Here is a 27,849-nt window from a genome sequence, read left to right as displayed (position 1 = left end):
TGATTTTGTATATCTTTGGTAGGGTCTTCAGGAACCCAAGCTAACATCTTCTTAATAAATAGCAGAGTAGGAATTTAAAATAATTTTACACAAATTCAAATAAACTGCCTAGAGTCATATCTACTCCTTTTGGAATCTACATCAAGATTCTCAAGATTTGACCAGAGCAATCAGCACAAAAAGTGCCCTGAATCTACCTTCTGAAGACAGATTCAGATGGAGCAAAAAAGACAGAACATGACTTCTGGTTTTTGTTGACAAAGCTCTTGAGACACAAAAAGGGAAGGGTATCCTGAGGAAGCATTATGAGCTGCCTAGTTCTATTTTAATGTTCTACTCTTGCTAAATGCTACACTCAGGTATTTTATTGTTTTTACCTGGTAAGTACAATCAGCACCCTCTAAAATTTAGTGCCCAGGGGCAAAAGTACAATCTCTCCACCCCAGGTACAGTTTAGTGCTTTGCATTTGTAATTCTTAATAATTCCTGTGATCTTTCCAGGGTGAACTTTGCATATATATCTAATGCTGGGAGAAACTCACTGCTTTGTCATTTCCTCTGTTGTAGGTCACCCGGTAGCCCAGAATTAGCTGTGCTTTCTTGTTGGTGAGAAGAACACATGTGCCAGCATGCTCATTCAGATGATCACATAAACCTTTTGAATGAAGATTTTCTTGGACTTGAGGAATTTGAGTCTTCAAATGGGCATCTTGGATGGCAACATCTCCTGTCCGCTCTAGCACCGCTTGCTTTTTAGGATGTCTCCTGTTTGGGATCACACAAATTTAAGAAAACTGAATTTGTCTCTTAAATAACACATTCTGGATTCTCATGGATTATAAGTTTTTGAGAAGTCCCCTAAAGTGGGTCAAACCTAAGAAAGTTTGAAAGCAAATTGCTTCTTTCATAAAAGTGATTATTTTGATTACCAAGGAGAAATGATTGAATTTGAAACAACCCACAGCTGTTCTTTATGTGTATATATATGTATTTTCCCCCAATACACAGTGCATTGGCTTGGGCTAAAACTTACCCAAATATCCAGTGGACTTAAAGGAAGATGCTAGGAAAGCATGTTGTCAGTGAGTTTTATGGATATGGATCAATGGAATAGGGGAAGCAAATTTTATGAATCTCTAGCATCAGTGAGCTCTATATTTTGGTTACAATATGTGTAATTTCCCTCATCATTTCAAATTTTGATTTGTTGGGAATAGATTGACTCTTTTAGTAACTGTTTGTTAGATAGATAAATAATGGAGTTTGAATTATTCTTCAGGTGTTGACTTCTGAATGTGAAATAGTTAGGCATTAGTGCAACATCTCTCTTCTTATATTTGTTAATGAGATCCCTATTAAGGGCAGATATATAAAGAGAGGAAGTTTTGTTTAGATTTTCAGGCTTTCGACTACATTGGAAGAAGTTATTTAAAATTCAAAAATATCTCTGTTCTAGATGAAAAAGAATGATCTTCCCTTGATCCAGTTTATGATAATTATAAGAATTCTGCATTCAGTTCTTTAACAGAACCAATTGTTTAAAATGCTCACTTTTGGGAGGGAGATAATGATTTCATATTACCTTAGATGTTTGTCCCACTGTTTTCCCCATCGGTGCATTATTCATTTTGTTTCTGGAAATGTAACTGTCAAAGGAAGTGAAATTTGAGTTCCTTTTCCCCTAGCTTTATTATTTTAAAATTCAGATGCCTCAAAATAGACCAAAATACAGTGATGCAAATGTGCCGATAAATGGCTGTTGACCCAGATGCCAAGTGCATAGCGTTTGTGAATATGTACACACTATTCTAATACTATGGGACTGATTTTTTTATATCTTCAGAAATGCCAAAAACTTATACTTTGTTGCACTAATTTAGTCCATTGTACACATTCTTCCTAGTTTATGAGCAGTAGCACTAATATTGTAATGCTGTTTATAACAGTGACAATTAAAATTTGATTTGACTCCTGTAGAATGATAAAAGTTGGGTGCAAAAAACCAGTTGTGTGGATCCATTGTTTGTTTTTTAGGCCTTTGTATTTTAATTTTATACTTTCCTACTCTTAGGCTCCTGGTAGATGTATTGGTCAATAAGTAAAAAACAAAACAAAACAAACAAAATCCTTTTTTGTTGATGTTTGAAAGAGATGATTATTCTAGACTGGAGATAAGTGTGCACATTCTCAAACATCACAGACTTTGCATTTAAAAAAATATTGCATCTCTTGTCTAAGTAGGAAGTGCAGGGTCTACTCATGGGACTGATCCCCTTGTTGATTGGTATAAAAACTTGAATTTTCTCCGCTGGGGCTGATTCATCCATCTTTAGGCAACCTGTACCTCCTCTCTTCCTGCCTCTTGGGATTTCATCACATTAATGCTAAACTTACTGCAGACATAGCCTATTGATGCTCAGAATTCTTCAGTTTGAGATCTGACAGCCTCTGACTCCTAGTTAACTGGGATTATAATCATATGTCACAAGTCCTAGCTTTGGAAATTCAATGAATTAACAAAAAAGAGGGGGGCAACCTTAAAATCTAAGTCAGCTGTGCTTTTGATAAAGATAAATTTTTTTTTATTTATCAATGATGTGTCATGAAGAGAAGATTAGTAAAAATTTACAAATGTCACTTCTATGATTTTTCATTGTACAGTTTATTCCTGGTCTCTTCCCTCTCCCTTCAACATAACTCTCTCTTTCTTACTGTCATGGGAGAATAAACAGATTTGGAGCTAAAAGCAGCATGAGCCATTACTTAGTTCACTCACCTCATTTGACATATGAAGAAACTGAGGCAATGAAGTGATTTGCCCAAAGTGATACAGATAATTAATGATAAAAGGAGATTTTTTTTCCTGTTTCATACCTATATGTAAAGGATCCATGATTTCTGTGGGAGAGCTTGCTTGACCAGGGCCTATTGCAACATGTCTGTGACTTTAAGACCCAGAGAGTTGCCTGATGGTCAGTCAGGTTTAAGTGAATCTCCCAGCTGGTAAATGTCAAAGATAGGATTTGAGCCTGTGTCTTTATGATTACAAACCCAGCACTATTCCTTTATGCTATCCTGTTATTTATGAATTTAATATCAATGCCATTAGTTGGAATAATTAAATAACTAAAAATATTACCAAGGACAATTTGTTTTTTGCAATTTTTCTTCAGGTAAGAGAGGTCCTTAGTACTTCCTACTCTCTCTTCCATATAACATTTTTAAGTGGAAATTTTCTTCTTCTTTTTTTTTCCATGTCCCAACTTGTGAGTTTCTTTTAATTAATGATTCCTTATGTTCCTGTTCAGTCAGAGGATATAGAAAAATACTTCAAGGCCTCTGATTTATATAATTGGTGTCAAATTCAAATAGAAACCAGGGCCACTGATGCATACATAAGAATTGCTGTAAGCAGAATATAGTCTTAGAAACTACGTGTTAACATTATCTAGATTCTATTGTATTTTTGTTTATTTTATTAAATACTTTCCGATTATTTTTTAATCTCATTGGCACTGAGGAGTATTGAAGGCAAAAGGCTTGATACTTTTGCTCTCCATTTATAAATCTTATTATTAAAATTTTAAATTAAATGAGTTTAATTGTGACAATAAATGAGTCAACAAAGGAGTGATAAAGTGATAAAGGAGTCCCAATCAGGTAATACATGGATATACATGACATCTAGGAATTCAATGATAAAACCATTGTACACAGCTGTCGTTAGGTGACATCAGGAGTATTTTGTTTAGTCCTGGTGCAATATTTTAAGAAAGACATTGATAAGCTAAAGAATTCCCAACCAGTATGATGAAAGGCTTTGCACTTATGCCATATAAGGATTAATTGGAAATACTAGGGAAATTTATGTTAGAAAAGAGAAGACGCAGGGACATGTGACATAAGTCTTAAAAATGGATGAAGGAAAGATTTGTTTTGTTTGGTCCCAAAGGTCAGAAGTAGAAATGATAGATGGAAGATGCAAAATGATAAATTTAATCCTGATGCAAAGAAAAAACTAGATGGCTTAATGGATAGAATGCTATATCTGAAGTCAGGAAGACTCATCTTCATGAGTTTAAATACAGCTTTACCCATTTACTAGCTATGTGACCCTGGGTAAGTCACTTTACCCTGTTTGCCTCAGTTTCCTCATCTGTAAAATTAATTAGAGAAGAGAATGGCCAACTACTACATGATCTTTACCAAGAAAAGCCCAGATGGGTTGAGGGAGAGTCATACATGTCTGAAATAACTGAACAACAAAAGGCAAAACTTCCTATCAGGTAGCACTAATCCAGAATGGGAAGGACTACCTTGCATTTTCAACCAAAGGCTATGCACTTATTTAGAGGGTATGTTGTGAAAACATTACTTGGATTAGATGCCAGCTTCTTAAACAGTGGGTTGTGACCTCATATGAGATCCTGTAATTGAGTGTGGGGTTTATGAAATTATGATTTATTATTAGTAAATGTTTGACTGTATGCATATTTTATATGTCTATATATCTGGGGTTATGTAAAAATTTCTAGGGTGAAAAGGTATCACATGTGGAAAAAAGTTTAAGAAGCTCTGGCCTAGATGACCCTTGAGATCTTTTCTCATTCTGAGATTCTGTAATTATTACATTAGTCATTTATTTAGGAGCTATATATACAACAATGTGGATAGAAGTATGAATTGTTAATCGAAAAGGAAATTGTGTGGATTATGGAAAAGAGATACATGAAAATAATATTATGAGACATTTAAAGGAAACCACACTTTTGCCTCATTTATTTGTATATTTTGGGTCAAAATATTGATGTTCTACGTCATCTAGAAAACTGTCTCAGTTTTCCCTTGTGTAGCTACAACTCCTGTGCAAATTTCTTGCTTTATGGACCGAGTTAATTCTTTGAAGACAAGTAAAATTCTTTGCTCAGGAAGGGGTAGTCTACTAAGAGGAATCCTGCAGACTTCAAATAGATGCTGCTTTCATGTGGGAAAGAATTTACACAAATATAGTAGTATTGACTCACAGAAATCTTATAGCTCATAAAGGACTAGGAAAAATGATAATACTTTACTTTATGGGACTTTTTTGGGGGTGGAAATTACTTTTAGAGAACAAATTGGGCATTTGGGGACAGTGTCAGATGATTCTGCTGTCATTAAGTGAATTATCTCTTTGGGGTAGGTGTCCCTTTTTATCCAGTTTATTAACTCTCTGGGTCCTATTACGCCTCCATCTTTGAAGAAGCATTTTGTTGCCATCATCCCTATTGTTTTTCTGTTGGGAATTAAGATAGAGATGTATTTCTGTAGCTTCCCAGAATTGGAAGCTGAGACTGAAATTCATGGATAAAATGCAGCTGGTCATATGAGCAAGAATAAGTGAGTTCTGAAGGGTCATGATTCTTGGTAATATCTCCTGTTCTCTAGAAACATAAAATCTGTATAAAGTCTTACAAGTACTTGGATTTTGAGGCCTGAGAAATAATGGTGGGGTACTGTAGCATAGTTCACTGGGAAGAAGGCCACAATCAGAACATGAAAAGGAAGTTTACAGCTTACTCTCCCCATGATAGCTGTGTGAAACTTGTGAACATCTATACATATTTTCTAATATTCTCCAATTCTGATCCTTTTTTTGGTTGTGTAAGTTTCCAAATTCATTTATTTTATGCTATGTGTTGACTTCTCAGGACAATTTTAATCCAACTACTATCCAGGTATCCCAACATATCCAACTTCTGCCCGCAGAACAAAGGCATCCCTTTGATAGCTGACTCTGAGCTCTAGGACAGTGATCAGCTAGCTTCTTGATCTACTTTTTTTTGGGGGGGGGGCGAGATAGAGTAAGTCTCATAGGATGAACATGTATGAATGTGTTGTGATCTGGATCTCATGTTACATTAAATTATCTTTTTTGTTGAATCTGCTCTTTGTCTGAGCTTCCTTATTTCTGTCAAGAATATCACCAGCCTTTCTGTCATTCAGGTTACAATGCACATGGTATCTTCAGTTTCTCAGTTTTTTTCTCTTGTGACTCTTACTACCCTAGCTCAGGCCCTAATCATCTCTTACCTGGTCACTCAAGAGAAGTTCCCTAATTGGTTTGCTTTCCTGAAGTTTTTCCCCTCTCAAATCTATCTTCTAAAGTTGAATTTTCATCTGCCAAAAGTGAAGTTCCTAAGGCAAAGTGATGATCATCTCGCTTTTCTACTCAGCGAATTTAAAGGATTTCCCATTGAGTTTAGAATAAAATATGATTTAATCTTTAGAAATCTTTATTTTAAAATAGAATAAACTATTTTATTAATATCTTCTTTTGTTTCGACATAATCTGTATTTCCCCCATGAATTTTTTCTCTACTCCCTTCCATGGAGCTAAATTTTATAACAAAGAATGAAAAAGGGGGTGGAGTGAAAGGTCAGCAAAGTCAATCAATAGGTTGAAACAGACAAGATATATGCAGTCTTCCACCCTCCAACCTTTGCAAGGGAGTCCATTTTGGGGTGTTTTCTTGTAACTCTTGTTTGTGGCTAAACTTAATTTCATAACACTTTTAATTTCAATTAACAAGAAAGACAACGAACATTTATATAGTGCTTTCTATGTTCAGATATCTTAAGAGCTTTACAAATATCTAATTTGAAATTCTGGTTGGTAGGTGATTATTTGGTAGTTGTGTTTTTCCATTTACATTTTTTGTAGTCTTGTTTACATTGTTTTTTTTTTTTTTAACTTTGCTTATTTTGCACCAAATAGTTCATACATAAGTCTTTCTATGCTTTTCTGGATTTATCATGTTCACTTTTTTATGCTTATTGTTTCTTATGGTTCAACAATATTTCATTACATTCATGTACCCCAATTTTTAAGCCATTTTCTCATTAATGGGGCTGATGAGAACCCTTGTCTTTGCTATAACAAATTGTGTGGCTCTAAATATTTTGTTTTACTTAGAACCTTGGCACATAGTCCTGATAGTGAAAATTCTGAATCAAGAGGAAATTTTAATCATCCTGAGTGAGTAATTTTAAATTGATTTTAAGAATGATTGTATCAATGCTTAACCAATAATATATCTTTCTAAAACTTTTCCATAATTAAGTATGCCCATCTTTTGTCATCTTTGTTAATTTTCTTTGTGTGAAATAAAGTCATAGCATTGTTTTGATTTGCATTTCTCTTTTTGTTAATGATTTGGAGCATTTTTTCATATGGTTGTTAATAGCTTTCAATTTTTCTTTTGAGAACTATTTGCTTACATTTATTAGGAATGGCTTTTGGTCATATATATTTCTTTATAGCTATATGTAATATGTGTTTTATATATTAAATTTTGGATATCAGACCTTTAAAAAAGATATTTGTTACAAAGATTTCCCCCCTAATATGTTTCTAAATGCATTAATTTTGTTTGCCCTAAATTATCAATCAAAATTATCCATTTTATCAGTCATTATCTCTGTACCTTATGGTTAAGGATTCATGCCTCATCTATGACTGTGAAAGATACACAATCTGCTTTCTTCTAACATTTTTATGATATGATCTTTAATATTTAGGTCATCTATCAATATTGAATGTATTGTGGAATATATTGTGATATTTTGGTCTGATCCAAGTTCTGCTACACTGCTTTCCAGTTTTCCCAGTAGCACTTATCAAATCAAAAGTTCTTTTCTAGGTAATTATGTTTTGAGGTTTCTTGAACATTTTGTTGAATTTAGTTATTTCTAATTCTTACAATTTTAGTGTTCAATTGATTTATTTTCTATTTTTCAACCAATATAAAGTGTTTTTGATTATTATTACTTTATAATGTGATCTGAGGTCTAGAAGGGCTATCCCATCTTAATTCTGATCTTTTTCATCTTTAAATTGCTATCTTAGATTTTTTCTTCTCTAAAAAAAATATTATTTTGCATACTTTTGTAAAGTACCTCTTGGTAGTTTAGTTATTATAGCACTAGATGTGTTAATTAAATTTGGCATTATCATATGTGTTATATTAGCATGCAATGTATACTAATATTTTTCCATCTATTTCAGATATTTTTCTTTACATTTTCTTTGGATATATACATATCATAAATATACTCAATATTTATTTTATCATATTAAAACCATCATTCCATACCTATTGCTTGTAAGATTTTTAGCATAAATGAATGATAATTAAAGACTTTTCCTGTATTGAATGAGCAGTTTTTAGTTTAGTTTATTTTCATAGTCTTTTTGATTTCTGAATTATGTAGTTCTCTTCTAATCGTCAATAGCTCATCTTTTGTACTTATTTTGGATTTATTTGTTGAATTTCTAATTTATAAAAAATTCCTATTCAATTAACTTCTTAGGTAAAATTCTAAAAACAATGAAATTTTAAGTTTTAATAAGTTCAGAAATTTAAAGTTAATATTTTTAAATGAAACAATTTGCTTAATTACTTATTTAGATTTTTATACTTATTTATTTTTTGTGAATTTTGAATGATAAATTTAAATTTAACAAGTTGGGGTACTCTGCCATTTTTTCCAGATGTATAATAGTTTCCAGGTGGCACTTTTTTTTTTCAAAACAGTGGATTAGTATAATAGCTTTTCTTGTTTGTCCATAATATAATAATAAAATATAGTAAAAATATTCTCTCTATATTTGATTGAATGTTTCTTAAAAGCAAGCTTATGGTATTTGTTTTCTTATTCGTTATGCTACCCTCTTTTATTTTAGAAGATTGTTTATTCCATTCATATTGAGTGCTATTAGAGGTAGTTTTTGGTTTCTTTCCTTTGTGTCTCAATTGCTGCTTTTTTTTGTTTTAGAATTTTTTTGGTTGCTATGATTAGTTTTTCTTAGCCTGTTTTGATATAACTATTTCTTTCTTTTTTTAAATTATAGCTTTTTGTTTACAAGATATGTGCATAGGTAATTGGTATAACTCTATTTCAAAAGACTTTTTCTCTCTTCTCTTTTCCTTGCCATTCATTTGCTAATTATTAAAATATTAATTTCTTTTCTTTGTTATAAATTTAATTTTTGAATTGTTTCTTTCCCCCTTTTTCTTTTTCTCCATTTTACTCTTTCAGTAAAGTGGTTAGTTCAAAATCTCCCTTCTCATTTTCCCTAGAACATTATCTTTATTTTCTAAGAAAGATTTTTTAAAAAATCCTATTATTTTAACTATCTTTCTTTTGTGTCTTCTGAATTTATTCCTTGATTCAAGTTTTATATCTTTTAATCCTTCTTTAATTCTTTTGTATTCATCAAAAAATTAAAATTTCTGAAATGTCAAGCTTGAGCTTTCTCTTCAAATCAATTCCTATTTTATTTACTTTAAAAATCTTGCTCCATTGGCACATTCTTTAAAAATAGTAGGTAATTTTATCTGTAAAAAAAAGCTATTTTTACAATTAATATGTACCTCCCAATATCCTTATATCTTTGTGACCAAATTTTTTAAAAACCTTCACTTCAAAGGTACAAATTCCCACATTAATCATGTTTGAAAATGTATGTCTTTTCCTTCTTCATTCCCTCTCTCTTAGGAGGTTAGTGGTATGTTTCATTGTTATTATTTTGACTTATTATTTATTATCATGTTTACAAGAGTTCTGAAGTCTTTCAAAGTTGGTTTTTTTCTGTATAATGTTGTTGTATAAATTATTCCTATTATTTTCAATTTGTTCTGCATCAGTTTATAGAGGACTTCCATTTTTTTTTTCTGAAAATGTCCTTTCATAATTTTGTAGTACAGCTTTATTGTATTGCATTTCTTACCTCAATTAGTTTTGACTTTCCCCAGTAAAATACTCTGTTAATTTCGATTGTTGTTGCTGTTGGTCCTTTGTTTTTGTAAAGGACAGTGTCATCATAGGTGATGTCTATTCTTGCTTGTGACTTGAATGTGAGACAGAGTTGTACAAAACTCTTAGCCTCATTCTTTTGTTAATAATCTTTTTTTATTTTCAAAATATATGCAAAGATAGTTTTCAACATCCCCCCTTGCAAAACTTTGTGTTCCAAATTTTTCTTCCTCCCTTCCCCTCAGCCCTTCTCCTAGACAGCAAGTAATCCAATATATATTAAACGTGCAATTCTTCTACACATATTTTCACAATTATCATGCTGCACAAGAAAAATCAGATCAAAAAGGAAAAAAAATTGAGAAAGAAAACAAAAACAAGTAAACAACAACAACAACAACAACAACAACAATATCATGTTGTGATCCGCATTCAGTTCCCACAATCTTCTTTTTGGGTGCAGATGGTTTGGGTGCTCATTTAGAGAATTTTTATATGATTATTAACAGCTTGAATTTCTTCATTTGAAAATCACCTGCTCATTTGCAATTGATCATTTAACTTATATAGGAAATGTTTTATATATTTGAATCATTTCCTTTCGTATCTTGAAATAAGAATGTTATCAGAAAAAATTGTTGCAAATATTTTCTCCATTATTTTTTATTTATTCACACAGCATTAGATTTGCTTGTACAAAGCTTTTAAATGTTATATAATTAAAATTGGCCATTTTATCTTGTATGATTCTTTGTCACCTGATTTCATAAACTCTTCCCACATTCATAGATCTGACATGTAATGTCTTCCTTGTTCCTTTAATATGTTAAGGATGTGATTTTTTGCATTTTAAACATATTTATATATTTTAATTATATCTTCATAATGTATCATTTGGAGTTTATCATGGTGTATGTTGTCACTTGTTAGTTTCAAACTACATTCTGGTTAATTACTATTCAGTTTTCTTAGACATTTTTTTTATTAAATAATGAGTTCTGTCTCCATTAGCTGGGGCCTTTTAGTTTATCAAAAAACTATGCTGCTATGTTTGTTTTCTCCTCTTTGTTGTGTATCTAATTTAATCTAACCTACTTCTTTATTTATTTCTAACACGTATCAAGTAGTTTTTGCTGATTACATTGTAGCACAGTTTCAGATTTGGAAGTTAGAGAATCTCTTCCTTCTCCCTTAAAATGTATCAAGATTCTTCACCTTTTATCTACTTGAATTTCATGTTATTTAAGCTTTATTAATTAGTCTATTGGGAATTTGCTTACTCAATAAATGAATGAATTTAGGGACCATTATCATTTTTGTTATATCAATTTGATCTACCCATGAGCATTGTATGTTTCTCCAACAACTTAGGTTTATTTTTATTTCTTTAAAGAGTGTTTTATAGTTAGAGTCATATAGTCAGTGGGTGAATCTTGGCAGATATACTCTGAAATGTTTTATAGCTCCTGTAGTTATTTTGAATTGAATTTATTTTTCTAGTTCTTCTTGCTGGGTATTGTTAGTTATATATAGGAATAGTGATGATTTATGTGGATTTATCTTATATCCTGCAGTTTTGCTGAAGTTTTTAATTATTTCATAAAGCTTTCACTTGACTCTCTAGAATTTTTTCAGTACATGATATCATCCACAAAATGATAATTTTGTGTTTCTTAAATGTTTGCATTTTCTTTCAATTTCTTTTTCCACGTCAGTTCTATGTGTGGCATTTCTAGCACGATGCTGATTAATAGCTATGTTAATGGATATCTTTTCTTCACTTCTAATCTTATTGGAAAGGTCTATTATCTTTTCGCCATTATTTAGTACATTTATCCTTAGATTTAGATCAGTCCTACTATTTATACAATTAAGAAGTAAAATTTTTCATATGATTTTCTGGAATCTTCAATAGATATGAATGTTGAATTTTGTCAAAATACTTATCAATATCTATTAGCATAATTCTGTGCTTTTTACTATTTTTATTATCAACATAGTTTATTGTATTTTCCATTTATTGTGTTTTTCTTCCTTATATAGAACTAACTTCATTCATAATATAAATTTAAACTTCTCTATGAATATTATTTCTAATATGCTTTAAGTATCACTTGCTGATCATTTATTTAAATTTTTTCAATCAATATTCATTGGATATATTGGTCTGCTTTGTGTCTGACTGGCTTAAATATTAAGACCATATTTGTACCATATAAAGAAATTGGAGAGGTGTCTTTATTCCTTAATATTAGAGATAGTATAAACCATATGGATTGAAATTAATATTTGAATGAATTTTTATATTGATTGTTCTTTGAATATTTGGTACAATTCATTTGTAAATTCATCTGGTTCTGGAGATTTTTTCTTCTTTGAGAGTTTACTTAAAGGTTGCTCAAGTTTTTCTTCTAATTTGGGGTTAATTAAGTATTTTCTTCTTTTGTTAATCTGGCCATTTTATATTTTTCTAAGTATCTATTTATCTCCTCTAAGTTTTCAGTTTTGTTACCATGTGGTTGGTCAAAATATTCTCCAATAATGTTCTTCATTTCTTCTTCAGTTGTTATGAGATCATTTTGTTCAGTTTTTGACATGAACAAGTTGTTCTTTGTAGTTTAAAAATCAAACTAGCTATTTATTTATTATTCTTTCAAATACCTCCTAATTTTATCAATTCAGTAGTTTTTTGCTTTCAATTTTATTAATGTCTTTAATTTTGGGGATTTCTGCTTTGCTACTTAGTTGGGAATTTTTAATTACATGCCCAACTCACTGATTTGGTTTAATTTCTTTTGTTTTATATAGAGATGCAAATTCTCCCCAACAACTACTGCTTTAGCTGCATCCCATATATATTTGTTTTTTGTCTCGTTTTTGTCATTCTCTTTGATGAAATTTATTATTACTTTGATAATTTGTTCTTTTATAAATAGGCTAAGATAGAATTGGTTAATTTTACATATTAGCTAATATAGAATTGATTAATTCTATATTAATAGCCTTCCTTTAATTCTTTATTGTATATAAATTATGTTGCATTGTGATTAATAAATGATGCATTTTGCATTTCTGCTTTTCTATATTTTTTGGGGGGTGGCTCTTTATGTCCAGTATATGGATATTTTTTCTAACTGTGCTGTTTTTTCAAATGTACACTTCAGGCAGATATAAAAATTCTTTCTATTTCCATCAAGTAGTTGCCAAAGATTTATTATCTCTAATTTTTTTAATGAAAATTTAATTGGGTTTTTGGTTAGATTTGTCTAGATCTGAAAGGGATATATAAAGGCTCCCTACCACTAAATACTTCTTAATGATTCCCCTCAAGTTTGATGAACTTTTCTTTTAAGTATTTAGTTGCTATATTTTGGCTGAATAAATATTAAGTATAGATACTGATTGTAAGGATGCCAGTTTTCCTCAACACCTTTTTCCATAGTTATGTACTCTTCATCTTATAGAATGCTATTATACAATAGTGATTTTCCCCCCTTCTTCCTGTTTTTTTCCTTAGCATAGTTCCATTCCCATTCCCATTGAGACCCAGTAAAACTATTCACAGATCTCATGGTATTTAAACCTTTCTCTATAACTATTAAAGATATCATAGTTCTGAGAATATTTTCTTATCCCTCAGTAATAAGTAAAAAAATACATTATATATTCCATTGAAATAATGGAAATATGTGTACTTTTCTATGTTTCTCTTGGTGCCTGCATTTCCATTTCTAAATGTCTACTCAGTTTTCACCTTTTCATTAGGAATGCTTGGAAATCCTGTGTTCCATTAAAGTCTATTTCATTCCCTGTAGAATTATACTTAGTTTTGCTATGTAGTTTATTGTTGGTTATATATCTTTATATCATATTCCCAACTCTTTTCTTCTTTATAATGGCATTACTATTGCTTTATTCTTACTGTGATTTTTTTTTATTTAAACTCATCTTTTGGGAGCTGCTTACAGTATTTACTTTGGAAGCTTTGGATTTTGGTTGTGATGTACTAGAAGTTTTCATTTGGAGTTTCTTTCTGGAGGACAAATCAGTGGATTTGTCCCGCTCTCCCATTTTTACTTTTTCTTTCTAGTTCTATGAGTTCTCCATATTTTCATTTACCACTAGCTAAAAAGTAGTATCAAGACTTTTTTGTCTAAGTTTTCAGATTGCCTGATGATTTTAAAAGCTATTTCTCCTTGACTTATTTTTCAGGTGAATTTTAAAATCATCATCATCATCTCCTCCTCCTCCTCCTCTCCTCCTCCTCCTCCTCCTCCTCCTCCTCTTCTTCCTCCTCTTGTTCTCCTCCTCTCCTCCTTCCTCTAAACACTGTACCAACTAGCTGCCCAAAAAATTCATTTCTTAAACTTTTTTCTCCTCTCTTAATCTTTTTGGTTTTGTTTAGCTATTCCTTATTGTATCATTGAGTTGTTTTCTGTAGGTCTCATTCTAATTTTTAGGCCATTCATTTCTTGAGTAGTATTTTCTACCATCTATTCTAAAGTATCATTTTTCCTTGTCTTTCTTTCCTCTGTATCCATTCTGCATCTCTTATTTTCTTTCCTCTTCATACTTGATAACAGTTCCTGTTAGGACTTTTTCCCCCTGAGGCATTACCTGGACTTCTTATGGTATTGTTATCCTTTTGGGGGTTTGTCTTCTGGGCATCTGTCAAACAAAAGTATTTTGTGCATAGTATTTTAAATTTTACTTAGTTTGCTTTTCTGAGGGGCTGCCCATATATCAAGCTCTACAGCTGTTAGGTGTGAGCAGGTCTGCCTTGTACGTGTATAGTGTGCCCTAAAAAGCTACTCTATCATAGGATTCTGAGGTTGTTTTGGTGTTAAAGTCTATATAGGGAGTCTCTCCTATTAAATGCTTTAAGTACCTTCATCTGCTCTGCCTAAACCCTTCCCAAATCTCTCTCCCTCACTATCAAACTTAAGGACCTTCTCTTATACTGGCTTTCTGCAACTAGACTGTAGGGAACAGTTAGAGTGAATTTTGCTTATGGTTTTCTACTCTTTCTGGTGTAGTATGCCCTACTGATGTGACCCAGAATACCTCACCACTGCTCTTTCTCTTAGGCTAGTGGCTGGTCTAGCTTTTGGAGACAGTTGGGACTAGGCTAGCCTCATGCTCTGAATCTCAATTTCCTCTTCTGTAAAATGAGGATGACAACTTCACCTATATCTCAAACTTAGTGAGAGAAACAAGCATGATCATATGTGTAATGTGTTACATACACATTAAAACAATTGCAAATGTGAGAATTTCTCACCACCCAAGTCCATGGCATTGTCAAATGGTTCAACTAACAGTGAAGATGACATTAGAAAAGAGGCATTATCATTAGTTTCACTGCTGTAGCCTAAGGATGACAGGACCTTTCCATCTGAATTATAACTGAAACTTTCTGTATGTGTCATCACCTCAAATAATATGAGCTCCTTGAAGGTAGGGACTGCTTTAGATTTCTATATTTGTATGAGAGGTTCTTTGTACATAATCAGCACTTTTTCATTCATTTATTCATTCCTTTATTGTTGATGAGGGAATAGAATTAGACAAGTTGAATAACATCCAGGATCATGTAAATAATTAATGACTGAGCTGTTTAAAATGATTACTTTGGATTCCTGATGCAGTGCACTTTTTCTTATACTGCTCTTTCTCTTTCATATAATTCTTTCTACTCCAAGATATTTCTCATGTATCTTCTTTCTTCAAATGTCTAAAATGGTGTCTTGAAAATAGCAGATATTCAACAAATGTTTGTTGAATGAATGAATGATGGAGTTGCCATTGATTGGCAAAAGAGAACTAGGAACATTAGCAAGGCAATGCTCCCAGAAGGTGCAAAAATGTCAAAGTGAACATCAATGAGAGTTTCATCTGTGGGAAAAGTTTTTTCAAGAAAGCATAAAATATGCAAATATTCTCAAGTTCTTTTCAGATTCATCATTTAGTAATTGATCAGTTTTGATTCATTTTATACAACAGTTAAAAAAAAAAACTTTTTCAACCTTTATCAATATAAAAGGAAAATGGATTTTTCTTTTTTTGATGAATTTTATTATCTTATCAAGTTTTATAAAAGATCCTATTGATAATTTTATTGGTATATAAAAGTAGTAGCGCTTTTGCTTTTTATACTGGCATGGCTCAGGCAAGAGCAATGAAAATTCTGCTACCTATTTAAGCAGCCATCTTTAAAAAAAAACAAACTCATAGTTTTCAACTTTCACCCCTGCAAAACCCTGTGTTCCATTTTTTTCCCTTTCTATCCCCCACTCCCTCACCTAGACAGCAACAATCTATGTTAAACATTTGCAATCCTTTAATACATATTTCCACAATTATCATGCTGCATAAGAAAAATCAGAATAAAAAAGGAAAAAAATGACAAAAAACCCAAAATGTAAATAAATAACAAAAAAGTAAAAATACTATGTTGTGATCCATGCTCAGTCCCCACAGTCCTCACTCTAGGCTCTCTCCTTCATAAGACTATTGGAACACTTTGAATCACTTCACTATTGATAAGAGTCAAGTCCATCAGAACTGATCATCATATAATCTTGATGTTACTGTGTACAATGTTCTCTTAGTTTCATTCACTTCACTTCACATAAGTTCATGAAAGTCTCTCCAGTCTCTCTGAATTCCTCCTGCTAATCATTTCTTTTAGAACAATAATATTCCATACCATTCATATACCACAACTTATTCAGCCATTCTCCAACTGATGGGCATCCGCTCAGTTTCCAGTTCCTTGCCACTACAAAAAGAACTGCTACAAATATTTTTGCACATGTGGGTCCTGGAAAACTGATTTTTCCAGGAACTATGTATACACTGACATTTTCCATTCTATTGACATTTCTCTTCAATTTATTGTTTCATAAATGACAGAATAGTTCATGGAAATAATACTTGCTTGGGAGTCAGAGGATTTGAGTTCAAATTTCATTTTTTTGGTCACTATTTGTGTATTATTGGGCAAGTTATTTAAGCTCCTTCAGCTTTTGTTTCCTTATTTGTAAAATAAAGGGTTATACTAATGACCTTTATGATCCTTTCCAGTTCTAGAAGTATGATCCCATGGGGGAAAAAATATAAGATGCAGGTCTTCAATATTTCTGTAGGACAGGTACTGAAGCTCCTTTTCCTGCTGCCACTGAAGTATCCGGAGCATGGTTCCTGCATCTTTTCAGGGCTTTAGGGATAGTCTGAAACTTTGGGAGTAGCTTTCAAATGCAGTTGTCCATAGCCTCCATTCTGGAGTTCTCTCCAATACTATTAGCTGATAATTAGTCAGTAACACTTACCTTTCAGAAAGTAATATTTTATTATAATAATGTAGTTGGTAGTTGGTACAAACATTCCCTCCCAAAGTCTATGACACACTTTCCCACCACAAGGGACAGAGTACAAGGGGACAGTAGGTGGCAACTTGATATATATATATTAGGAAATATTAAAAAAATTAAATATATATTTAAATTTTCTTTAAATATTTCCTAATTAAATTAAAATTTTAATATTAATTTAAAAATTGACTTTTAAATTCTCTTTCTCCCACTCCTTTAGAAGAAGAAAAGCAATGGCATATTGATTATATATGTGAAATCATGTAAATCAAATGTCCATATTACAAACTCCAACTTAGAAAGCAAAAGGTAACTTACAATCTCTAGGAGTCCTTTTGATGGAGTCCTTAAAGTGTTCCCCTATGAGATAGTATAGCTTTAACACTGTGCCTTTATTAGGGCTGTGACGCTCTGTCCAATCTGTTTCTGATCACAATTACATACTGCCACCAGCTGATCAATCATTCTATCAGCACCTTCAGATGCTGCTAGGATGACAATGGGATGATGGCAAATTTAAAGTCTTCTAGACCCTTTCTTGTAGCACTGGAAAAAACCCCCAAATCAACCCAGCACACTGACAATATCTGCAAGATTTTATACCACAATTTACACAGCTCTATATCTAGAAGAGAGAAATGTGTGTCATCATTTCTTCTTTGGGACAAATATTGAACATCACATTTAATCAAAGTTCATCTACCTTCAAACACCGTTTTCATTTACATTTCTGTAGTTAGTGTAGATATAATTCCCATGATTCTGTTTCAGCTAGTCATAAAATTTTTCCTTTATATGTTATTTCTCTGAATTTCTTTTGTCCATTGTTTTGTATGGTGAAATAATGTTACACTGATAACTACAGAAATTTCTTTAGCCGTTCTCCAGTCAATGGATTCCATTCCTAATAAATGTTCCTTTTGTTGACATTAGGATTCACCTGGGATTTAGAGCCAACTGAAACCATCATTCTGGTTCCTAATGACCTTCCTATTCATTCTTTTCTGTTACAAAAATGCCATAAAATTGTTAAAAAATAATTTTTGGACATCTAAATAGTAAAACTGAATTAGAGAAACTTATTAAATCCAAATTGTGATCAACCCTCAAGATTTATGTATATGAAATCCAAAGTGGTAATATCAAGGAGCCTTAAAGCTTTGATTCATTCAGGGTTAGAAATGGCAATTGTTCATCAGTTATTCCATGACATTATTATTTAATTCTGATTAAAAATAAATTACAAATATGTGGACATTCACCATTCAAATGAAAATCCAGTTATTTCAAAAGGCAACAATCTGTCTATTTTTATATTTTATAGTGTTTAAAAATCATTTAAAAACATGCCTTCTGTGAATGCATGAGTATTTAAAAATTTTCACTGGCCAAATGTGGTCTATGCTTTATCATGATGGATTTATGGAGAAATCATCTGCACTAAGACCCCTCAGCACCCTTTTGAGGAGCCAATAGGGAAGGACAAAGGTAGAAGGACAGGTTTTGGCCTTGAGATTTCTGGAGTGGTAAGGACTTGCTGAACAGGGATCATATCTTTACCTATAAAACATGGTATCCCAAAAGACTGTGAAAAATTTTAAGCTACTAAAGCTTGCTGAATACCCCATAGTAATAATAGCTAGCATTTATAGAATGTTTTAAGGTTTGCATATGCTATCTTATTTGATCCTCATAATGACTCAATAATAATAATAATAGCTAACATTTACATAGTACTTACTAAAGGCCAAGATTTGTGCTAAACTCTTAATGATTAATATTTCATTTGACCTTCATAACAACTCTGGAAGGTAGTTACTATTATTATTTCCATTTTACAGATGAGGCAATTTTGAGAGACATTTCTGAAGAAACTGGTGAAGGGAATCATAAATGGACACATCTGTATCTCTATCTATGTATTTCTATTACAGGGTAAAAATAAAAGAAAGTGGAAGAAAAATGATCACCATTGGAGATTCAGATAAGATAGATGGACACATGTATGAATAGATAATTGCTAACCTGTTTGGAGTTAAGGTCAGTTTAGACCTAGTGCTACAATTTTAAAGACTATATTTCAAGTACGAGCCAAATGTTTGAAAAGTTAAATCATTGCCAAAAATAAGTTTGAATTACAGTGATTAGCTAGATTCTCAGCACCTGGGAAGGCAGTCTTACTGCTCTTCCCTAAAACTGCATCCTTAGCAGAGAGAATTTTAGGTAGTTAAATCTTTAACAGAGTTTAATTTGATGCTAGATTATTCTTGCTTACCTAGACAAAAAGCCTTTAAGTTAGCAATGAATCTTGTTTTCCATATGGCCTCGAAAATTTAGAAATTGTTAATTTGCTAATTTCACTTTGCATGTGGGCCTATTTGAGCCACAGCCTTTCTATAGTCATGGTTGGTTTTTTGGATTGTCTGGTTGCAGCATATATCCAATACCCTACCCAGCCTTTTCTCAATGGATGGCTGATATTGGTTGATTTCTCATTATAGGATCGAGAATGAGATTTATTTAGCAATCTTGTAGAAGGTTGCTGTTATCACATAATGTGCAACTTGTCTAGTTTGAGTGTTAATAATTATGCTGATAAATACTTTAGAAGACACTAACTACCAGAGGAAGAAGAGAAGAGTTTGGGATGGAATGTAAGAAAAAATCCCCACAATATGGCTTCCAATTAAAGTTACTTGGAGAAAAAAGATTGAAATTGTAAGAGGCAGGAGCTTCAAGGCCAGTGAAATATTTTAAGTCAATATTCAAGCAACGTCATGAAAATATTTCTTTTATATAGGAAGAAAATCCCTCTAGATGGGTATTGCATTGGGAGTATCATTATATAATAAATAATAGGTGGATCTAATTCCATGAAGGTGGGCCACGATTCATCACTTAGAAATTATTTCTCCAGGCAGAAATTGGATCCTTGAAGGCAACTCACAGCAGTGTTACATGGAACTAAATAAGGAAAAGACTACTCTATAACACTGTGGAATTTAAATTCTGACAGATGCCTAAAAGAATACTTCTTGATTATTATCAATTGATTGAAATGTATCCAGATAACTGCATTTAGTACCTTTTTTCCCCCTGAGTTAATTGGGGTTAAGTGACTTGCTCAGTGTCACAGTGTCTGAGACTAGATTTGAACTCAGGTCCTCCTGATTTCAGGGCTGGTACTCTATCCATGTTAACTAGCTGCCCCATTTAATATCTATTTTATTGCTCTTTTTAACACACACACACACACACACACACACAATCAAAAAATAATTACCCCCATGATCTCTACCCTAGTTCAGAACCTCATTACCTTTCTCACCTGAATTATTTCAAGACACTCTATTTGGTATTTCTGTTTTCTGATCCCTTCATCTTGAATTTATCCTCTAATCCCCAATTTCTTAAGCTGTGGCTCATGACCAAAGTGAGTTGTGCGGGAATGTGGGGATTATGAGATTATGATTTATCTGCAAATGTTTGACTGAAAAAGAACATGAGAAGGAGTAATGTGAAATTGGAGGCGGAGGGAAAGGGAATAAGCATGAATGCCTACTAAGTGCCAATCATCAAAATGCTCAAATACTTTACAATTATTATTTCATTTGCTTTTCATAATAACTTTGGGGGCATGTGCTATTATTATCCTAATTTTATAATTGAGGAAACTGAGACAAACTTACCCAAAGTCACACAGTTCTTAAATGTTTGAAGCCATATTAGAACTCAAGATTTTCCTGAGTCTAGCATACTATGTAGTTACCTTTAAAGTCTATAAATAAAACATGAAAAGTAGAAAGAAGCCAGATTTTGGGAGATCTTATATAGCCAACATGATTTCATAGCTGGTATCCTAAAAGTCTTTGTTCTTTCATATCTTTAAACTGTAGTAAGACTTTTGGGACACACTATAGCCAGTATCATAAAAGTCTTTGTACTTTCTATAGCTTAAAACTGTATTTAAAACTTTTGGGACATACTATATTTTCTTCTAGGTTGCCTAAGTTGCTTTGTATTTAGGAAAATCTGACTGCTATGATACCTAAGCCCAACTTTGAGGGGATAGACATATTGAGTATAAAGGCAGAAAGACACATTAGCAGGCAGTAAGACAAGTCGGGTGAGATCCGCCATTATTCTTGGTTCAGCTGTTTCTATGGCACTAAATACGCACTTGAGACTCCTCTAAAGTCCGAAACAGTAGGTGGATGTTCAAAAAAATGCTAACCCAGAACACGATTGTGCAAATACTCCCCAGTCCTGTCCAGTGGCCACGTAAAAGGGAAATTCTTACAAAGTAACCTTGTAAACAGAAAGTTTGAACAAAAGAGTCACGTGAATAATTGATGAATGGTAACAGACGCATGTGGGGCTGCCGATTTCCGATTGATTTTTGGATCTGAACAAAGACAGAACTTGGCGTTCCCATAATTCTGTATGCCACGTGGTCCTATCAATATTCATAGCCTATTTACACGGAGAGAATATAAAACGATGGCTCTTTCATCCTGCTCATCTGGGTTCTGTCTCATTGGAGAAGGTCTCTGACCCTCGCCTTAATTATCAGCTTTGATTCCATTAATGAGAAGTTGCCCAAATAATTCAGAACACTGAATTATTAATTAGATAAATGTAATTAGTGGTTCAGAAATAGAAACAAAAAGATTCACTTTTGGCCCTGCTCTCTCATTTTCAGACGTTTCAGCACTCTTCTCAGTCTTGCTGTCTGGTTTTGGAACTAACCTGACGTACAGTTCCCTTTGAAGTCTCTTTTCACTATATCTCATGTTAATCGAAATGTTTATAGTCTCATAGGCTATCCAGAGACACACTAATAGTTGACATTGATACAGTACTTTTAAAATTTGTGAAGACCATTATGTATAATACAGTGTGTCTCAAAAATCTTCCAGGATCTCCTCTAAGACCTTTGACTCAAAACAGCTCCAAGACTTTTGGGACACCCCGTATTTGTCAGGTCTTTGTAAAGGAGGGATTACCCATTTAGAGGTGAGAAAACCAAATGTCAGAGGAGTCAAATTATTTGACCAATGTCACACAGCTAGTAAAGGTTAGAGGTGGGAAGAGGGGGAGTTTTGCGAGTCAGAGTTTAATGCTCTATTTGATTATTGCCATTTTGTTCATAATAATGAAAATAAAACCATAACATATACATTCTCTCTTTCATATACACAAACTCAGTAGAATGAAAGAATCAATAATATAGAGCTGTAGGGGCTCTTAGAGACTATCCAGTTCAATCATTATTTTGTTTTCAATAAGGAAAGAGAGTCACAGAGCTTTTAAAGGAAATGTTTAGGGATACATAGATGGAAAATGATGGGTAGGATTTGAAATCAACTCCTCTGTTTTTAAATCTAATGCTCCTTCTGTTCAGATAGATTAGCATGGCACAATAGGCTACAATAGCATTTGGGGATTATATAAATTTAAATACTTAAACATTTTAGTGTTGTATAGCTAATTGAGAATGGAAATGAATATTCAGTGTTTAGCTATTGGACTCAGTAAATTTATAGTCTCTGTTTAAGAAAAAAATATCAAATGGGCTCCTAAGTTATTAAGGCATTAGATTGTGCACCATTATATAATACTTAAAGCATATTCTCAAACCCTACACATGCACACTAGCAGTACCCACTAAGAAGGTTTGGGGAAGATAAGCAAAGAGATTTACGTGACCATGAATTGGGTAAGACTGGGTAAAAAAAGTGAACTGATTTTATTATTGAGCAGATATCATGGAGTCTTTGTTTGTCCCAAACAAGCTATTTACAGTGTCTTTCTGCAATTTTCCATATGGAATCAGACTCAAGCCTTGGCAAAAGCAGCTTGGGCCACAACTGTGATAAATAGAAGAGGGACTGAGTTTGAACAGAGGAGAGTTTGGCCCCTGAGCAGACCTAGGAGAGTATAATTCTCCCAACAAGTTTGAGAGAGTGACTTACTGCCTTCTGGTATGCTTGCTAGGCTTTATTTTATTTTTTGTTGATGTCAAGCTAATGTCTCCCTGGGGTCGGTACAGTATGGTTGAGAAGGAAAAGCGACATCAACTCTTCCCATCTGCCCTTTAATGATCACACTAGTCACAACTTAATCATCAGCCAGAAAGAAATGGCAAAATGTTCATTGGCTCTTAGAGTTTTAAAAATATTTTTTAGAATTAATTTAATTTTTATTGTATTTATTTTTATATATCACCTTTATTTCTGGATATATCTCTCCTTTGCCTTTACTCACTGAGCTCTCTCTATTAAAATAATACTAACAACACTTTAGCAAAAACGGATACATTAATCAAACCTGACAGTGTATACAAAGTTGCATACCCATAATTCTCTGTCTCTTCAAAGAAGAGTAGAAGGTATGTTTTGTCAGCCTTTTTTTCCAGGTCATGTTTGTTTATTATAATTACACAAACTAGGTTTTTGTTTGTTTTGTTTTCCATTATACTGTGATTATATTTTCTGTTATATCATCTTGTTTCTGCTTACTTTATATTGTATCACTTCATACGTCTTCCTATGCTTCTCTGGATTCTACATAGTTTTCATTTCTTATAATTGCAGTTATGCCATTCTTCAGACAATGGGCCATTGCATTGTTTTCATTTTTTTTTGCTACCACAAAAATAGCTGCTATAAATATTTGATGGATATTTGACATATCTTTCTCTTTGATCTTGAAATAGAATGCATAGAATTATCAGATGGGTTTTCCTAATCCTGGAAAGAAATCCCTGTGGATTTAAAAATAACTCCAGGAGAAAACAAATTAGGGTGATTAACATGTAAAAGGTTCTGTTCATGTAGTTGCTATAGTACAAGACTATTGAAACTGGTCAATAGACAAGTTCGATGTCTACCAGAATACTAGTGGTGTGCCCTTAGTCAAGATATTCAACAACCACGAGCCTCAATTTCCTCATCTGTGAAATGAAGGGGTTGGATTACATGGTTTTGAAGGTTCCTTCCAGTTCTAGAAGTATATCCAATATATATTGGATATAGGATCCTATACTACACCTTAAGTGATCTCAGATGTGAAAAAGAGCCCAGAGGCTCCCATCTAATCCAATCCATATCTGAGCAAGAATGCCCTCTAAAACATGCTTAAGAAATGGTTACCTGCTCTTTGCTTAAAGGTTTCCAAAGAAGGCAACCCAATTGAAACTGAAGGCAGCCCTTTCTACTTTGGGAAAGCTGTGATATCTCTTGACATCAAACCTAAACTTTTTTCAACTAATGCCCAATTTCTTCCAGTTCTTCCCCTTGGGGTCAAGCAGAATGGTCGTAATCACCCTTTCAAGCAACAATCCTTTAAATATTTGAAGACAACTATTCTATGATGTTCCTTTAATGTCTTCTTTTCTCTATGCTAAACATGCATAGTAGTATAAAGCAATACTCCTGTTACATGCTCTTGATATCCTTTATTCTACCCTAGTTGACTCCTCTGGGAATTCTCTACCTTGCCAAAACCCTTCCTAAATTATGACACTTGGGATTGAACACCATATGCTAGTTAGAATCTTACCAGGACAACCAACAATACATTTTCTCCTTCTGGACCACTATTAAGAACATCTGAAGGTTGGATTTACTGTTGAAACATCTAAGATTGGGGAACTAATTTCATTGTATCTATGAAACAAAGAGGAGCAATTGAAAAAGAATTCTTTCTGAATTGGTGACATTGCTCCTTATACATATTCAGAACCACTTGAAATGTTACTTGGTTCATCAGATCAGATGTTCAGATACTGCAAAATATCAGCTGAAGTTTACCAGCTGTTCTTATTTGCAAGCATTTCTAAAATGGAGTTTGGGGCCAGACTGCCCCTAAAATAAAGCCTGAGCCAGATAGTAAATCCACTGAATAAAGGTTGTGGCTCTTGGTAGGTTGGACAGATGGATTTCATGTTGATTAAGAGTGTCTTCCTAACAGAATGAGAGTTGATACTGGTCAAATAGAAATAAAATACCTTCTGCTCTTAAAAAACTCACATTCTATTGAAAGGGGAAAATGCATACATTAAAAAGTAAAGAAAAAAATGTGCTAAGTAGGTATGGAATGATTTCTACCTGGGGCAGAGAAATCAGAAAATGTCCATAATATCATTTTATCTATTATCTTTGGGGGCACATGTTGGATAAAAGGAAAATTTGGGTCCTTGAGTATTCATAACTTTTATTTTACAAATTGTAGGAAATTGCCCAGAAATAAGTAGAAGACCTGGATGTGCTTTTTTACCCAGTAAAAGACAGTGGATCCTTTTCAGCTTTTGAGAAATAGAAGGGACCTATGAGATAATCTAGATCAATCTACACCCAAATAAGAATCCCTTTTATAAATTATCAAAGAGGGTAATTATCCAATCTTACTCAAAGACTTTTTGTGAGAATTTACTACCTAGGTAATTAGGAGACACAGAGGGTAATGCCCTAGTCCTAGATTCAGGAAAACCTGAGTTCAAATTTTGCCTTAGATACTTACAAATATGTGGTCCTGAAGAAATTACTTTAGCCTTTTTCTGCCTTAGTTTCCTCATCTGTAAAATGAGCATTAAAACAGTTCCTACCTTACATGATAATTGTTAACACCACAGAAAAACATATGCAATCCTTTGCAAATCTTAAAGTGCTCTACGAATGCTAGTTGTTACTGACTCCCAAAGTGACCAAAATGGCCCTATTCTATCTTGGATAGCTCTACTTGTTAGGAAGGTGTAGTGGGAAAAAATGTTGGTTCAAAGTTAGAGAACCAGAATTCAAATCCCATCTCTTCTCCTTACTACCTGTGTGACATAGGTCAAGTCAATAATTCTCCTTGGGTTTCATTTCTATCATGTGCAAAATGTGGTTTTAGCCCTGATGATCCTCTCCTCTTTAGATTGAGTCTAAATCTGTCTATCAGTAATTTCCACACACTCCCTGTGTTTCTAGTTTAATCCATCTTGGTGTGATTCTAAAGTACATACAGTGAAATTTAAAATGGAATTTGTGCAAAATTGCTTTTTAAAGTCTATTTAGTAACTGTCATGGTCCCATGGCAACTGAATGGCTGTGGGCGGTAAAAAGGTTTGTTAATGTGGTTCAAAATCTAGCTCTTCCATTTTGCTATCTGGTAGACACTGGGCAAATCACTTAACCTTTCTGTGCCCTCAGTTTACTCATTTTTAAAGCGAGGACTTTGAACTAGATGACCTCTAAGGTTACTTCCACTTCTAAATCCATGATGCTTTGAGCTCTTTTTTTTTACAGTAGACTTTGAGAACTTGTCACTTCTCTTGACATACTACCCATGTATCTTTGGGTAAATCATTTGGCCTTTATGGATATAGTTTCCTCACTTTTATAATGAGGGAGGAGTGTGGGCCAGATGGCCCTTGAGGCCCATTTAAAACCTATATCTGTGATCTTATAATTTAATAAAGAAATGATCTATCAGTGACAGGCTGAAATTTTTCTGTATTCTTTCCTTCTTGCAACAGCTGTAATCTTCAAATAATGATATTTATTCAAAAGAAAAAAAATCATTCCCTTTTGAAACTCTTCCGTCCTGAATCCTGCATACGAAAGCACTCGTACAATTTACTTGCCAGCCACTAGTGTGTTACTGGAACCTAAAATCTTGACATTTTCCATTTAATGAAATGGGGACAGTATCATAATCTTCTCGGAATGGAAATGTTCTGACGGGTTGTTCACAATGAGCTACATCTGTGTTTGGGATAGTTTGCTCCTCATCTTTTGCAGATGGTTATTATACGATGTAGACTATTTAGCTCTGGGTGGAAGAAGCCATATATTCTGAGTATTTGCAAATGTGGATCCTATATGATTGAAAGAACATTCCTGAGAGGGCAAAAGTACATGGATAGGTAAGAATACATGTCACCTTGTACAGGTGCTACAGATGTGAAAATGGAACTCTTAATTGTTGGTTTATTCTAAAACAATCTGGTACATTTTCAATATCTTAGTTACCAAATAAATAATTTAGAACTGATGGAATAGAAATATAGATCATAACTATAGTAACCAAGTTTGTGGTAGGTAGAACTACTTTTGGACTTTGCAGAGGAAAGAGTTACATATACAAATATATCTATATATATATCTATATATATATCATATTCTGATATATCATGTACATGACATATAATCTGATATAAATATATGAGGTCTATATCTATCTATATGTATAACATCATTAAGCAACATAAAAGCATCATCTGGGTATAGTGCTTAGTATAACACCTAGCACATGGTAAATGCTTAATAAATGTAATAGGATGCTTGATCAAATCCTCCCTACATGGAAGGCTCAAAAGATTAAAAGTGGGATGGACTGCATTGAGAGAGAGGATAGACCTCTTTTTCTCTTCCTCTTTCTCTTCTTCATCCTCCTTTTTTGCAGGGGTCTCTAAGAAGAAACTGGATGACCAATTGTTGGGTTTGCCATATAGGAGATCGTTTTTGGTTACAGATTAACCTGGGAGGCTGCTGAGGTCTCTTTCACTTCTTAGATTCTGGAAGAAGCTATTTGTTTGAGCAATGGGCAATTTAGTCACTTTCCTTAAGAGAATAATAGAATCTTAGAGGTCCTGCCTCCCTCCCTCCCTCCCTCTTTCCCTCTCCTCTCCCTC

General features: G+C 33.1%; 1 protein-coding gene across 1 annotated transcript in view; it reads left to right on the top strand.

The window, feature by feature from the left end:
• The window catches only part of TAFA4 (TAFA chemokine like family member 4), a 188,110-nt gene extending 184,079 nt beyond the window's left edge, over positions 1-4,031 (top strand). The window contains exon 6 of the mRNA XM_031953742.1: positions 568-4,031. Coding sequence (XP_031809602.1) covers positions 568-579 — 12 coding nt within the window. The 3' untranslated portion in view covers positions 580-4,031. The remainder of the gene's footprint in view (positions 1-567) is intronic.
• Positions 4,032-27,849: the final 23,818 nt, after the last annotated feature.

This window comes from Sarcophilus harrisii, chromosome 1 (assembly GCF_902635505.1).
Source record: "Sarcophilus harrisii chromosome 1, mSarHar1.11, whole genome shotgun sequence".
NCBI lineage: Eukaryota > Metazoa > Chordata > Mammalia > Dasyuromorphia > Dasyuridae > Sarcophilus > Sarcophilus harrisii.
This window is presented reverse-complemented; position numbering and strand designations above follow the sequence as displayed.